The 17,660-nt window shown below is 40.5% G+C and overlaps 1 protein-coding gene across 1 annotated transcript; it reads left to right on the forward strand.

Moving 5' to 3' along the window:
• Positions 1–447: 447 nt before the first annotated feature.
• On the forward strand, positions 448–12,115 carry LOC308290059 (multidrug and toxin extrusion protein 1-like; the record flags this gene model as incomplete). Its single annotated transcript, XM_080731834.1, has 15 exons — positions 448–486; positions 692–793; positions 879–947; positions 4,842–4,990; positions 5,157–5,199; positions 5,366–5,410; positions 5,652–5,749; positions 5,834–5,931; positions 6,526–6,639; positions 7,604–7,671; positions 7,789–7,897; positions 8,817–8,892; positions 9,221–9,290; positions 9,786–9,918; positions 11,925–12,115. The coding sequence occupies 15 exons, from the start codon at positions 448–450 to the stop codon at positions 12,113–12,115; spliced, it is 1,404 nt and encodes a 467-aa protein (XP_080587960.1).
• Between the last annotated feature and the right edge of the window lie 5,545 nt (positions 12,116–17,660).

Below are 17,660 nucleotides of genomic sequence, written 5' to 3' on the forward strand. Positions count from 1 at the left end.
TCTTTGTAACTGGCTGTTCTTTCATATTTTCTGACTGCACTGTCATTGTTTATGACCTTTGTATGAGGCATCCTTGTACTTCTCTTTATGTGGTCATAAATAAACATTTCAAATGTGTGTGTGTGTGTGTGTGTGTGTGTGTGTGTGTGTGTGTGTGTGTGTGTGTGTGTGTTCGGGGGGAGGGGGGGGGTGGGGGGTGGGGTTTATTGACACATACTTACATGACACATCCATAATTTAAATGTATTTACTTAAGTTAAATAAATACCCAAGCCATTGTCACATTCATGCTCAGCCGTGTTCCAGGAATAAGCAACAGCCTCTACAAAACACAGCTAGATAATGGAGAATACTACAGTAAATGGAAATAACAGTTCATCTGTCATACGTCGTACTTGTGGAACTTGTTTGAGACAAATTCGCCAAAAGATTCCTTTTGGTGCCAAGATGGAAGTATTTGAACTTGCTAAATTAGCTGGGCCAGTGGTAAGTAGTCCAAAAACTTAAAAATAAGTGTTTCATTTTACAGTAGATTACATAATAATCTACATGACTGATCCATCGAGCTGCAATTTAATCACCAATAATAACCTTTTTTAGTAGGCCAATGGACTGTAAGCTGAATGCATTGAAAGTGCACATGGTTGGTTTTAAGAGAAGATCAAGCTATATTTGTGTCTTTTTTCATTAGTGTTTGGCTCAACTTATGGCGTTTTCTGTGAGTTTCATCAGTACTGTGTTCTGTGGCCATTTGGGGAAGACAGAGCTGGCAGGAGTGAGTCTGGCTATAACTGTACGTATTCGGCTATTGTTCACTTTAATATACATTTTGTTAACAAGGCTACATACAGAAAATAACTTGTGCTACATTTCTCCAGGTTATTAATGTTACAGGTACGTCAATTGGACGTGGTTTGGCATCAGGGTGTGATACACTAATGTCTCAGGTAAGAACAGCCGTACTTAAATACAAGTCTGTGTATAGGGCAGCGTTAAGCAACATTTTTGATGATGGAGACTGGAGAGGGCCAGTAAATGTCCACACTCACTATGGGGGCCACATTGAGTTTTGTACTGTAGTAGTATACTACAGTAAACCCTGCAAATGTAATAATAAAGTGATATTAACAATTATTATACTGAGTAACATTTTTATTTCATTTCAAATACTTATCATGACTTTACCAGTAAGACTCCCTAATCGGGAGATAAGCGACCGTTGGTCGCTTATCTCCACAAATAGGCCAAAAGTTTGTTTTACCAATTATCAAGACATACGGGCAGTTGACAGTTTGCCATGGTTACTCATTGAAGTTGAATCTCCATATATGGAGACATAAGTTGCTCATACCATAGCAACCATGTTTTTTACAGGGCCTGGGATTGATGACATCAGAAATCTCCATATATGGGCATGAAAGGGATTTTGTTTCTGGAAATATGTCTGTGGGGTGCCACATTTGGAATAAAACACTTACATCACACATCTGGATATCCATACAGCCCATCTAGTTTGCCTGTGTCCATTTATGCCCATATATCTGATGACATTGGGACAATGATCTCCATATATGGGCATAAAACTTATGTTAATTAGTAAAGCCTGGGGATCTCCATATATGGGCATGAGGGGTAGGTACCCTAAAAGGGCATCATCTGGGAATAGCAAATATAGTTATCCTAGAAAGTGAAAATCTTACATCAAAGGCCATAACTACCTACCTACCACCATACTGCATTCCTCATTAAACTACCTACCAGTAAGATGCCTATAGGGAGAAAAGCAAAGGGCGAGGTTGCACCATTTCTTGGTCTTCTGGCCAGTGATGTATATCGGGCCATTTAACCATATATGGAGACATCTGGTACCCAAAGATATTCACAGATATGGGCTTAATATTGATGACATAAGGGATCTCCATATATGGGCGTAAAAGGGATTTGGTTCCCCTGGCATCACAGGGATCTCCATATATGGGCATAAAATGGATTTGGTTACCCTGGCAACACGGGGATCTCCATATCTCCATATATGGGCATAAAAGGGATTTGGTTCCCCTGGCATCACAGGGATCTCCATATATGGGCATAAAAGGGATTTGGTTCCCCTGACATTACAGTGATGTCAGTGGCTGGTTCTACAGAGGGGATCTCCATTTATGGGCATAAAAGGGAATGTATGTATGATGATGTCAGATATCATAGACGTCATAGGACTTTCACATAACGAATAACTGAGTAAGCATGTAAACCCGTAAAATCTATATTTGGGCATGGCTGATTTATGACCTCATCATGATGACACGAGCAAACACAGCTGAATTGTATAAATGATCAGTGCAGAAACCAACAGAAGTATTTGACCAAGACTCTTCGATTTAAACATCAACAAAGGTGTGACGTTTGTTGATGGTCACAAAGGTGTGACGGACGGACGGACGGACGGCCGGTGGAGGTTTTCATAGTAAACTGCTCCCTGACGGTCGCAATTAATTCAATTACATTGGATATACAAAATAAATTGATACAATTTAATACACTGGACTATTAGTCCAGTGTATTATATGTCAGGGGAACCAAATCCCTTTTATGCCCATATATGGAGATCCCTGTGATGCCAGGGGAACCAAATCCCTTTTATGCCCATATATGGAGATATGGAGATCCCCGTGTTGCCAGGGTAACCAAATCCATTTTATGCCCATATATGGAGATCCCTGTGATGCCAGGGGAACCAAATCCCTTTTACGCCCATATATGGAGATCCCTTATGTCATCAATATTAAGCCCATATCTGTGAATATCTTTGGGTACCAGATGTCTCCATATATGGTTAAATGGTCCGATATACATCACTGGCCAGAAGACCAAGAAATGGTGCAACCTCGCCCTTTGCTTTTCTCCCTATAGGCATCTTACTGGTAGGTAGTTTAATGAGGAATGCAGTATGGTGGTAGGTAGGTAGTTATGGCCTTTGATGTAAGATTTTCACTTTCTAGGATAACTATATTTGCTATTCCCAGATGATGCCCTTTTAGGGTACCCCTCATGCCCATATATGGAGATCCCCAGGCTTTACTAATTAACATAAGTTTTATGCCCATATATGGAGATCAGTGTCCCAATGTCATCAGATATATGGGCATAAATGGACACAGGCAAACTAGATGGGCTGTATGGATATCCAGATGTGTGATGTAAGTGTTTTATTCCAAATGTGGCACCCCACAGACATATTTCCAGAAACAAAATCCCTTTCATGCCCATATATGGAGGTTTCTGATGTCATCAATCCCAGGCCCTGTAAAAAACATGGTTGCTATGGTATGAGCAACTTATGTCTCCATATATGGAGATTCAACTTCAATGAGTAACCATGGCAAACTGTCAACTGCCCGTATGTCTTGATAATTGGTAAAACAAACTTTTGGCCTATTTGTGGAGACTAGAAGCTGGGCCGCCCGAAGCCAACTCGGAACAATGTAAATAGGGAATGAATGCCCCGCCCTTTAATGCAAACCCCATTATACCTGTTGTCATAGGACCCGTTTTGACCATCTGTTTGCCTGTGTCCATTTATGCCCATATATGGAGATATCTGTTATCTGTCTGTCTGTCAGCGTCCATTTTATGTCCATATATGGAGATCACTGCAGATATAGTTCTGGGTCCATTTTACGCCCATATATGCCCATATATGGAGATATCTGTCTATTTGCGTCCATTTCACGCCCATATATGGAGATCTCTGAATCTGTCTGTCTGTGTCCCTTTATGCCCGTATATGGAGATCTTTGTGATTCTGCGTAAATTGTATGCCCATATGCCATTTGCGTCCATTTTATGCCCATTTATGGAGATCTCTGTATCCGTCTGTCTGTGTGTCTGTCTGTGTCCCTTTATGCCCGTATATGGAGATCTTTGTGATTCTGCGTAAATTTTATGCCCATATATGCCATTTGCGTCCATATAGTTCTGGGTCCATTTTATGCCCATATATGCCCATATATGGAGATATCTGTCTATTTGCGTCCATTTCACGCCCATATATGGAGATCTCTGAATCTGTCTGTCTGTGTCCCTTTATCCATTTTATGCCCATATATGGGGGCATTCATTTTATGCCCATATATGGAGAACGCGCGTGCCCGTGGGACGAACGGTTCTCATATGGGGGCATTCATTTTATGCCCATATATGGAGAACGCGCGTGCCCGTGGGACGAACGGTTCTCGAGATACGCGGATTACCTACATACATACACACTCACAGAGATTTTTTGTTGACTCATGTGGCGTACGTGATGTCAGAGCCTTTTATGAAGTGATGTCACAATGAGTCAGAGCTTTCGCCGATTTCCTCAGAAACAGCCTGATGTCAACAATCAACCCCGCATAAGGAGATTCCGAACGTTTCGCGCCGGTTCGGGAAAACCGCGCGTCGGGTCGAGACCCGGCACTGCACTCCGTGCCGCGGCGGGGAACGCGCGTGCCGAATCTGAAGCCGGTGGGACGAACGGTTCTCGAGATACGCGGATTACAGACACACACACACGCAGAGACTTCTCGCATTTATAGATAGATACGCGACCAACGGTCGCTTATCTCCCGATTAGGGAGTCTTACTGGTTTTATTTGTCTGTGCAATGTGTATGTGTTTCATGAGTAAGGCAATACATTTAACCCCTAACTAAGCTAAGTGAGGGCTAGATTGGAGAGTTAGCCTAACCTAATAGTTTGTTATATTGTATTCACTACGAACCTTAATAAATACTTTTCTAGGGTACTTACCTTTTAAATACTGAAAGGTTTCTATTAGTTGTAATTTTCCTGTGCCTGCAGACCTATGGGAGTGGTAATCTGCTGAGAGTTGGTGTCATTCTGCAGAGGGCTATCCTGATTCTGATGCTGGCTTGTTGTCCTTGCTGGGCTGTCCTAATAAACACAGAGTCTATTCTCTTGGCTCTCAGACAAAATCCAGAAGTGGCCAGGTCAGGCTTGTAGAGTTATTGGTATACTCCAGCTGCAGTTTACTTATGTTTTTCATGTAATTGCCTAGGAATAGTAATATTATGTTTTTTTTATGTATGAAAAACCTGCTTCCTTATATTACACTAGATTGTTCTTGATGGTTCTGACAGACTTTGATTTTCTTAGGTTGTGTCAAATGTATGTGAAGATTGTTATGCCAGCACTACCTGTGAGTATCTTTGCATGTGGTCTGGTCTCTGCAAAAATGAACAGAATGTATTACAGTATAGTTGGGCAATATATGCTTTACTAATGTATCTATGGGTGTAATAAAGTTGACCGTGACCTTGAATATGCCCTGTTAAACAGTACCATTGAATTTAGACTTTTTACAGGCGACATTCCTTTATTACCTGCAGGCAAGATATCTACAGAATCAGGTAAGTACCGCTGGTCACTTGCTGGTATTTGTTATGGTCTCAGAATGGGTTTTAAAGGGTTTTGGCTTAAAAAAGCATATTTATTTTTATCTCTGCCTGGAGAATTAAACCCCTTTAAATGAACACTCAGGATTTGATAGTGTACTTTTGGGAGAACACTGCTCCATGATCAAAAAACAGTAAACAGTGATTGGGTATTCTGTCCTGGGTATTAGAATAATGGTTTATCCCTTGTTTTCAGGGCATCATATGGCCACAGGTTATCACAGGAGTTGTGGTTAATCTTCTGAATGCTCTCATCAATTACATCCTTGTATATGCACTCAATCTGGGGGTAGCGTGAGTATCACTTTGTACCTCACTCATATAATTATTGGTGTCAGCTACATTTGGCCTATTAATGCTATGAAATACCTTTAACAGAGGGTCTGCTGTGGCCAACACTATCTCCCAGTTCTCCTTGGCTATAATACTATATGCATGTATTATGTGGGAAGGACTTCATAAGGCCAGCTGGGGTGGTAAGTTAAAGGTTTGCAGATTGTTTTCTAATTTCATTAAACGGGAACGTCTTCAAACAGTATGTCCCCTTGTGTAGGCCTATAGAGGGTATGGCGGGACATCATCATCATACCCGGAAGTTATGCGGGAATCAACCTGGAATTAACGGCTACAGAGTGGCAAAAACTACTTTCTGTCCTTGGCAGGCAGTCCATACATCTAAATAGAAAAGTCCTATCTGATTGCATTAAACTACGTTAAACAGCGTTAAACTCACTTTGCAACTCACTTTGCCACTCGATTTGCCACTCACTTTATGCATGCACATACCCTCTATAGTCTCAAATGATTATTTTCTATGTATAATGCCCCCCACAACCTTGCATAGTTTTTTGATATGCGTTGTACCCCCCAACAAACACACACACACACACACACACACACACACACATGCACGCACACATGCACACACACGCGCACGCACACACACACACACACACACACACACACACACACACACACACACACACACACACACACATTCTATGCACAAAACATGCTGCATAACGTTGATTTATCAATTAGCAACTACGTGATCAATTAATTTTGTGCAGGTTGGTCTATAGAGTGCCTGCAGGAATGGGGAGCGTTCATCCGCCTGGCCATTCCCAGCATGATCATGCTGTGTGTGGAATGGTGGACTTATGAGATTGGAAGCTTTCTGTCAGGTAAGCAGGACATCTTGTGTTTGTAAAAGATGTATTAGCATAAATATGCATTGGATCTTGTCACTATGCAGCGGTGCCATATAGAAACATTGCAAGCACACAGTCTACACAGTTGCTTCCATAAGCTTCCTTTAGTCTAATGCCAGTGTGGTACCGGTATGTTTATTTTTTATTTTTTAGTAATTCGGTCATTTTATTTTAAGGGTCTATGTGAATGAGTGGGGGTCTGAAAATGTTATAGAGCCACCAGGAGGTCGATTTTTGCTAAACAATTCTTTTGATATTACAATAACAGATTTTGTCCAAACATCACGCTAATGGTACACTTCATCAATAGTCATATGATAAAGATGGATCTGTCACCCTTTGTTAGCCTCCTGGTTGGTCCCTGACTGACCAACCAGCAGGCTCTATCTGCCTTGTCCCGCCCTGGTTCCGCCTTTTTTATGTTGAATTAGCTAAAACATAATTTTTGGAGAAATAAAAACATTTAAAAACATGCTGATTCACTATGCTGCCACAGAGCAGCTCCAATTGACTGAAACAAAGTTTGAAATTAGAATTGAGCACACAGAATAACAATATGAAGCAACTGAATTAACATGGCAGTGGATGGAATGTCCCACTGAATGTCCCTCCAAGACAAAGCAACCAATGGGTGTGGAGAGGGGCAGGACAATGGGCGGGACTTGACAAAGGGTGAATTCTTCATATTCCATCAAAATTGCTGGCCCACAATAACCTACCTGACCTGGCAGAGACCTGTGCTCTGATCAGCTTTGTTCTAGTTTATTTTTATTTTTTATTATTATTATTTTTGCACGTGCCTCATTGTACATAATCCTGCACTGGATTGATGGTGTTTTTGAGAAAAGAAATACCAAAAACTGCATCTGTGGATTTTTGTCGAATGGTTCGAGCCACTTCACAGGTCTGACATTTGCTCTCCATTCCTTTTGGTTAGGCCTAATAAGCGAGGTGGAACTTGGAGCTCAGTCAGTTGTGAATGAACTGGCTAATGTTGCATTTATGGTGAGTTATTACTTATGTGGCAAAAGCATGTAAATGCATCTGTTATAGGCAGCATTTACAACAAATCCTTAACTTTTTTTATATTTGTAATTGTTAATGCAAGGTTTTTGTTTTTAGTTTCCTTTAGGGATCAGTGTGGCAGGCAGTGTAAGGGTAGGCAATGCCCTGGGGGCAGGAAATACAGAGCAGGCCAAACTGTCTTCCAAAATGACTATGCTCTGTGCAGGTTACTACACATTCTCATCACAATGTCCTCGATTTAATCTCCAGCTCCGTTGGCACGATGGCAGCGAAACCGTCCACGCACACTCCCTTGGTGCCAGAGCAGAACCTCTGCCCCCAATTTTTCACATGGGCCTGTTATAGCGCCACCAGGAGGTGGATTTGTGCAAAATACATTTTTGGACACTACTCCTACAGATTTTGTCCAAAAATCACGCAAATCGGTACACAGAATCTCTATAGTCAAATTTGCAAGAATGCTCCCTTTTGTTCAAAATGCCTCAAATCATTAACACAGAGTGCGATTTCCATGAAATTTTGCACACACATTTCTGAGGAAGAAATGCCACTTGATTTTTTTCTAATCAGCCTCATGGTGGCGCTATAACAGGCCGATTTGTGTTTTTAATCTATAATCAGCGCCACCAGGAGGCCGACATTTTGAGATATTACTCCTTCAATTTTATCCAAAAATCACGCAACAGTACACAGTATCTAAATAGTCATGTGATCAAGACGGATCTGTGAGATATTTCATTTTCCATCCCAATTGGCTAACATTGGCTTCCAAAGTTTGCAGTATTGGTCTGTTTTGAACAAAATGCCTCAAATCATGAACGTAGGGAGCACTGCTTCTAGTTTGTATACAGTGTTTAGTATACAGCCTTGGATGTATAGGCCTACGCCCTTTTGGCTGTGTTTCAGCCTCTATTTCAATTTAATGGATTTATAAATGGATTTAGAAATTACATTATGAAGAATCGAATGATTCATTGAAATAAACCGTAAATATTTATTCAAAAATAAATATTTAATTTGTTATTGAAACTCTTTTTTTAGAGCTTCATTTAACAAAGATTTTATTTTAGTGACTAGTTGACAAAAAATGGCTTATACTGTATGTAACTGTCTCTCATTGCCAGGGTCAGTCTCTGTGTGCTTGTCAGTAATGATTGGGATCCTGAAGAGCCACATCTCTTATGTCTTTACATATGATGAGTGAGTAATAGTTATGTACATACTGTACATCACCATTAGAACAAGCATATTATTATTTCTTCTGACCCTGACCCAGATAAACACTATGCTTGAATATTATAACACTAATCATTGTAGGCTAGAAATCAGTGAACTTTGCTAACATCTGTACAGTACCTGTAATTATAATCAAGGGTTGAGTTATGGATATAACAGCCGTTTCCTTTGTTGTAGCTTTCTATGTGATGTTTTTAGTTTTTGAATATTATACCCTACTGTTAACAATATATTAATACTGCATAACATATATTTCGTTTTAGAATTGAATTCCTGTTTTCTTTCCCAACAGACAAATTAGAGAGCGAGTTAATGAAATTATGGGTTTCTACGCACCATTCCTCCTGCTAGATGCATTATCAGTAAGTATCTCTTGAGACTGCATTTCATCTTGATACATGACACAGCCTACAGTGCCTATAACTATTTGTAATTCTGGAAACACTTAAAGGACAAATTTGTTTTTTTTTTTACAACAAGGGTTCATATTTTAGATTGTAATTAGAGAAAAGAAAAGATGAGTGTTAAAATGTTTTCATTTACTGCTTTCTATTGTTTTAGCGATATTAGTATTTGGATTTCAGTGGGTGGGGGCATGCGTACAAGTGGCTAAATATGTCTTTTTACACAATAAGCCGGCAATTTCTTTGTTACTATTTACACCTGCCCCCATAAGTCACATCTGCCCATGAAAGATTGCAGTGCATCTTTCTAAATGAAAACATTTTAACACTCATCTTTTCTTTTCTTTAATGACTATCTCAAATATGAACCCTTGTTGTAAAAAACAAAGTTGTCCTTCTTTTTTTTACTGGAAGTCCAGTCCAGCCATGTCTTTGTTCTGTTTGCTTGTCTAGGCTGCCACAACAGGTGTTATCAGAGGAGCTGGGAAGCAGAAAGTTGGAGCCATCTGCAGCTTGGTCGGGTATTATGGTGTGGGCTTGCCTATCGGTGTGTATCTGATGTTTGCTGCCAAATTAGGAATTAAAGGTAAGAAGTGAATGAAAGCACAATTACACTTTGGTTTAAGTCCAAATATTGGTGAGATGTAGAGGTCTTCGGACCTGCCCGAGATCCGAAATTACCCGCGATCCGAACCGCCCCGAGCCGGGTAACGGGGCCGTTTTCGAGCTTTTACCGCGGGGCGGGCCGGGGCCGGGGCCGTCTGCCCCGGTTCCCCGGGTATCTCCTGTTACCCGAGTGGAGCCGAGACAGGCCGAGATTGAAGTGAAAGCGAACGCAACAACTGCACCAAATAGATAACGCCACACGATGGCACTAAAGATGCAGCATGTAATCTGTTGCATTGGTTGTGAGAACTGACTCACTCAGTCACAACAACACTGACTGTATCAGTTGGATTGTTATTATTATCAAAGATATTAACGTAACGTTTTGGTTAACGGTTTACAATGGAGTTGTCATTGCGTGTTGTCATGCTCTGCAGAGCAAAATGGACACTCAAAGCAGAAAGATATAATGAACAACACATGCGACAGAAAACGATAGCATTAGCATTGGCTAGCCAAAGAAGAAGGAATAAAAACATGGATTTATTTGTATTTACAAACTGTCCGCATTGACTTACTGGTCTGGGAAAAGATCATCTTTTGGCGAGAGGCACAGCGCCGCTGACAGCAACAGCAGCACCGTGGCGACGTTAGGTAAGAAATATGTCTGATACAACTCTTAATATAATAACGTTGGCATTCTTTCATTTCGGGGCGACAGGTTCGGGTCTCGGATCTCCCGTTCTGCTCGGGTTTCGGATCCAATGTTTCTAATAACAGGCGGGGCCGTTCGGATCGGATCCATCACGTCTCGGGGCTGATCGGGTAACGGTTCTCAAATTCCAAATGATAGACGGGGCCATATGGGTCCGGGTCCATTTCCCCCGGGTCCTTTTGGGTTCGGGTAGTTCAAATTGGACCCGTGAAGACCTGAGATGTCTTCAGTATTTGCTTGGTAGATTGAAACTTGATGATCCAATATATTCTGCCCATTGATTTAATAATAGCTCACATTTATATAGCACTTTTTTAAGTACCGAAAGTCGCTTTACATAAGGGAAAGGAGGAATTAAATTGCATGCTGAAACAGTTCTCAAAAGTCAGACTTTTAGCACACAAATGATGGTAAAAAAAATTGACAAAAATACCAACGATAATAATCTGTAGTCCCTATTTTTGGTATAGGCAAACGTTTTAAAAAAACATCCGAAAATTGCTCATCAGCTGTAGATGAGCTATTTAAATATATTTGAATAGGAATTAAGTGGTGTTTTAAGTTATGTACATTGTTGTTTCACTGGTACTGTATATTTTGTACAGTTATTATAATTATTTGGGGGGGGGGGGTATATTGTATTGTACCATAGGACTTCTATATTACTCATCTTTGCCCTTACCCTGTAAGTACACAGACATTACTCCTCTGCTTTCCAGGTCTGTGGACAGGTTTTTTGATCTGTGTTTCAGTTCAATCCTCCTACCTAAGCTATTATCTGGCCAAAATGAACTGGAAGAAAGTCACAGCAGAGGTGAGTACACATAGTTAATTCACTGATCCCTTTATGTTCTATCCGTCTGTCTTTCAATGTTATATGAGATACTTAAAGTGTGGTTCCTGTGGAAATAAGCCTCGGCTTTCTAGGATCTCCTTTTAGTTGACCTTGTACCAGTGATTTGTACTGTCATGAAACTGTACTTTTTTCTATTGCAAACTTCTAATAAATTCTTCAATCAATCAATCAATATGATCTAAACTTTATGGGAAGGTAATACGAATTTTCCTCCCAGGCACTGATGTGCGCTGGAGTGCATGGGAGCTCTACAGAAAGAGGTGAGAGGTCTCAGAGAATATTTCCTTTATACCTGTTAAGTTTGCTAGAGATCTGTGTGGCTCAAGTATCGTGGGTCATGTTCTGATATATAGATCATTCCCAATCCTTTGAGACTCCACAAATGATTCTGACATTTACTGACATGTCTCTCCAGAGGGTCTGTTGGAAGACACAGGGCCCTGCGAGGGACCCACAGATACAGAGGAGCTGGCTGACGTTGGGAACAGATCAGTGGTGGAGTCACACAGCTACAGAGCTCTGGTGTTGCGTAGGGGTCTGGCCCTGGCTGGGATGCTCTTCATTTTGGCTGCTGGAATCATCGCCAACTATAGGATGATGAATTGAAAACATAGGACCTCAATTTTCCCCTTTCCCCTATATCGACTTTGGGTCACATTTCAGAGTCTTCAAGATTTTAAATACTTATTTCAAAAGTCATATGTGGTCTCCACGTTGTCTGCCTTTGAGCAAGACAAGACTCACAAATACGTTTTATGATTAAACTCAAATACTGTACAGCTTGAGGTGATAACTCAATCAATGCTGTGATTGCTAACCGGTGAGTAGCTAACCTACTGACGCTGGTGAATGCTAACCTGGTGATCGGAATGGGAATGTGTCGGAATGGAGAACCGTCCCCCCTCTGAAACACCAGCACAGCAGTGTGACTAACAATCAATTTACTTTTACTCAGTTTTCAATACACAAGTTTAAAACTATTGCAGTCCTTGCGTTTTACAAATAACAGTCAGTTTAGATGTTGGAAACATGCAACACCAACACTTGCAGTCACTTCCAAACGGCTGTTGATGTTCATTAGTTAGAAGCAGCTTTGTAGGGTGTGTGTGCGTGTGTGCAATGTCCCTGCTCAGTTTGTGTGCTGTGTGTATAGGGCACGGGGTGCACTGAGACATACTATATATGTATGTGTTATGTATACTGTAGGCTATTTATTCATATTGATACAGGATTTCCCTGGGTGAAATCAGTGAATGTAGTATGTGTCAAGTAGTCTGTGATTAAGTCTACTTTTATACTTTTATACTTATTTGTATTATTATTATTTGTAGGTATTTTGTTTGTGTAAATTATATTAATTTACAGGGCACTTCTGTAAAAGTTAGCCAGGTCTCAGTTTGTCACCCTGCTGAAGGTTTCAAACAAACAACCCTACATGAAAGCCATTTATTTGTGTGTCTTGATGTATTGGTGATTATCTAATCTAAACAGATTAAGCCATATTCCCATCTTGCTCTCAAACTAGCAAGGTTTACAGAATTTGATCAGAAGGAAGGGTGGTATTGACCAAATCCATCGTCTCATTGCTTTCTGAACCCGAGAGGCTTTCCTGCAGAGGTAGCAGGAGGTGGACACTGGTCCCAACTCCAACACCCAAAAGCACAACCGCAACCAACAGCTGGGTCATAGAGAGCTCACTCTGTTTCCTGTTGATTTCTTCTTGCTGTTCTGTACTGACGGACAATCGGACACTTTAGCTAACTGGAAGAGCCTATAGGCTGTTACACACAAGTCACAATAGAGAAAGTGGCAATTGTTTTTCATTTTCGACAAAGGTTTTAGACGTTTTGAAGGTATAAGTTGTATTTGACTTTGGTCCACTACACTATGACGAACGAACAATGCACAGGGAAAAACTGCCTTAAAAACAGAAATTTCAATTACTGTGCATTTATATTAAAAGGTTCATTAGTGCGAAGCATACACTACCTCCTCTGTCATTATTTCCCAGTTTAGCTTGAAGATCACAATAATGAAGAAGGTACAGTAGATGGGGAAAGACACAGCTGAGAAAGAAACCCAGCTAAAAGCTTATAGAGAAAAAATATACAGTATATTTCATAAAGAACCCCTCATGTGTAATACACAGTTTATTTCATGATCAACTTATTTTGTCTTGTGTTTTCTTTAGTGAAATGTTAAACTAGTCGCATAAAACTCAGTTTGAAGCCCAGAGGAAGCACAAAGCATACAGAGATCTCCCTACAGCATTGACAGCAAGAGGGAGGCAGAGTTACATTCATTCTCCATGACTCAAAATATGCATCCCAGTTAGCTATCTGATCTGCATATATTTAGTTATACAGTATAATGCACTGGTATTTTTTTGCTAAGAACCATCTAAAGCATAAATGCATGTGTTGTAAATGCATGTGTTGTTAATGGCTACCAGGAGGAAGCCTCCAACCTCATATCCTGGCCCTGCACTATTGGGTTGTGTTGGTTGTACTGTGTATTATTGCGGTGTTGATATGGCGGTGTGATACTTGTGTTGCATGACTGCATCGACTAGCAGTCACTGTTATGTGCACTCTTTGTTTGGCACTGTTTGTTAAGTTATGCTAGCCTGACACTCAGCCTGAATTGACATTTCGTTTCGCCAAAACAGAAAAATTAAACGGGTGTGGCTAGTGATTCAGGGTCTGGAACTAGGCTAAAGTTATGCTTGAGTATAGCTTTTTTTGTGTGTGTGTGTGACGTGTCACTTATGAGCGTTGAATGTTTCGTGGTCACTTTATGTATATATTCTTCTTCTTTTTTTTTGCAATAGCTTTCGACACTTTATGTTTTATTTATCTTTTTTTGCGCTTGCTCTTTGGACTGTATACTGTACTCTTACTTCTCTGTAACTTGTAACCTTAACTGCTGTGCTGCCTCTGGGCAACTGAATTTCCCCTGTGGGATAATAAAGGTATCTATCTATCTATCTATCTATCTATCTATCTATCTATCTAAGTATCTATCCTCCAACATATTAAACTGGAATAGCCAGTTTCATGTAGGAGCCCCATTGTTGCAGTGATTCCACAGAACAGCCTGTAGGGGGAGAAAGGGCTCTATCACAAATAGGCTACAATACATGTTAGGGTGAACACAATCTGTGTAAAGGAAACAGTGAAAATCCCTGTTGATTACCTCTCCACATGTTTTCATGAAGCTTCTTCCACCACCAAATGTGCAGCAAAAAGGAAAGCACAGTGAATAATCTGAGTGTGAGACTACTATCTGTTGTCTACTGCAGATCCACTGCAATGCAAGCCCACATGTTCATGTTCATTGTCCATGCATGCGGCATGGGTATCATGATCTATGCACTATTGCACTGTAAGCATAAATTCAAATAGTACTGGATTTGAGCACACCTACTTAATTCCTTATTTATCCCAAAAAGTAGGATTTTGTAATACACTCCAGAACACAGTAACAACCAAAATGTCTAATTTCTCCATGCAAAACCTATATTATTTAGATTTTAGCAGGTTTGTTTGAAAGCACCGCAGCCGGAAAATGCACTCGCTCTCCCTGGAAAGCACAGCACAATGCTAAAACCACAGCATACCTGGTTCTGCAGGTATGTTATTGCCTGAAAGACAACTAATAAGTATGGGAAATTCTCATTTCACTCGTAATTATTATGCATCAGTACACCTGACTGATAACACTCTACAGTAGCACTGCTGGCAGATTGGCTCAAGGCTGTACAGCTGGGATATTCTGAAATCAGAAATCTGTTGTCAGTGCTAAATCAGACAGAATCCCTTTATTCATTGAATTAAATTAATACACATTGTTCACTTGTGTTACTAGAATGTCACACATTATCACCATCACACATGATCAGTCATCGCTTATCAACTTCATTTCACCTTTCCAGGTGAAACTGTTTATTGCTGTGCAAATGCTTATTGTGTATGGAAATTACAAAACAACACTTTACACAGCTCATTTGATCAGTAAATTGACCGTAAACAATTTGCTCCTGCCTCTGCTGAATCTCTTGAGGTAATCTGGAGTGGTCAGATTTCCTGCACTATATATTGATTATATCATCACCATCCATTTCAAAGAGATGAAAAGCTAGGGAGAGCAGGTTTACTGCAGTCATATTTCATTTACCCTCTTCTAAGTCCCTGCTAGTTTCAATTGTGTCTCCTCCTGCAGATTTAGGCCTCAGACAAAAAGAAGCATAGGCTATAATGGTATCTCTCACAGCACTAGCTGTGACCACAGAAGATTGTGATGACAAACGGAAGCAGGAAAAGGATTTGAAACAAGAGCAGGAAAGACAAACGCGAACAATCGTGGTGGAAACAGTCAACCGTTTTCAGTTAGAAAACTGGACTAAAGTGTATACATGTGCTGCAATGAATTCTCAATTCGATTTAAGACTCAAAGTCCTGTAGTGTGAAAGGAACAACATTGATTGAATGATGAGCAGAAACCTAAATGAGAGTGAGCTAATCAGATAGTTTTTCTTTTTTTAATTCATACTGTGAACATTTTATGTTTGCTTTAAATGTTTCTGATTGATATTTTTGTGCTAAATGTGCTAATAAACAAACAAAAAATAGTTTTACATTTTGACGTTATTTGTTTGTTTGTTCTCCAGAGACAAGTTTACACGCCATGTCACAAGGGGAAAAACAAGATTGATTTGATAAAAGCCTGATAAAAGAGGGTCATAATGGTTTTGGCACTGTGAAAACAGGACACTGATGTACTATTATACACACTGCTTCATAGTTCTTCTTGATGGTCAGTTAGTCTATTACTTGTTCCAAAATAATTAGAGGTATTTATCTACAGTGGGAAAAAACAACTGTGTCTTTTTTCACCTTAGACTTATAATTAAAAGGGTCTGACATGTTTTCTCAAATCTATGACAATATCCTTTGTTTTGGATTATTTAGAAGGATTTGCCACACCAGGTAATAACACTTGTCAAGGACTGGGCCATGGCTGATCTCATGAACTCAATAGGACCACACAACCTATTGACCTTTGGTCCTTTGAGGGACATGCAGACACAGAAGGGATATGATGGGAATACTCTAATAGCTTTATTCTGGGGAGAATAGTGTGTGTGTGTGTGTGTGTGTGTGTGTGTGTGTGTGTGTGTGTGTGTGTGTGTGTGTGTGTGTGTGTGTGTGTCAGTCAATACGTAATTCCAAAAGGTAAAACTACAAAGAAAAAAGGGATTGAGATCGAGAATGAAAACTAAATTGTCATGAAAAAATCGCATCAAACACGACACACATGCATATCTCCTAGTATGGGCTGTTGTGTCTGTGACATCGGTCTCTGCATACTTTCTATGATGTTAGTCTCGTTTGACGTTAGTCTCGTGTGAGCTGTTGGAACTCCATGGGGACATAGGGAAATACACACAGTCAAACGTAGAATCGGTTAGCACTGCTCAAAAACTGTTAAAATATGTTATGTATGTGTAATGGAGGTGATCCGAACCTCCCCACCCGGCTTCGAACCCGGGTCTCCCACGCGAAAGTCCAATATCTTAACCATTACTCCAAAGGGACATCCCTATGGAACGAGAGCAGATACTAGACTTTTGAGGCTTCAGGCTGGGGCTGCGACTCTCTCCGCCACACTCACCCCCCTTTGACCTCCTCCTACAGGGAAGCCCGAATCCGGGTCACGGCACCAATGTAACGGAGGTGATCCGAACCTCCCCACCCGGCTTTGAACCCGGGTCTCCCGCACGAAAGTCCAATATCTTAACCATTACTCCAAAGGGATATCCCTATGGAACGAGAGCAGATACTAGACTTTTGAGGCTTCAGGCTGGGGCTACGACTCTCTCCGCCACATATGTATATGTATTTATTCTGAATTGTATAGTAAAAATAAGCAAGTGTATATAGTTTTTACAGCATTTTGCAATTAAATGTGTGGTTGCCACAAAATGCCAAGGTACAGCTGAACTTGTCTCACAGCAGCACACACTGCCTCGAGCAGCAAACCATTACTGTAGGAAACTACTGCCCTGGAGTATTTAATCTGCAAACACGACTGCAAACATGACTGATGTTTGCAGATTAATTAACTCATAAGCAGATCGTGCAGATGTACT

The sequence above is a fragment of the Nannobrachium achirus genome (assembly GCF_963921795.1).
Source record: "Nannobrachium achirus genome assembly, chromosome: 8".
Taxonomy (NCBI): domain Eukaryota; kingdom Metazoa; phylum Chordata; class Actinopteri; order Myctophiformes; family Myctophidae; genus Nannobrachium; species Nannobrachium achirus.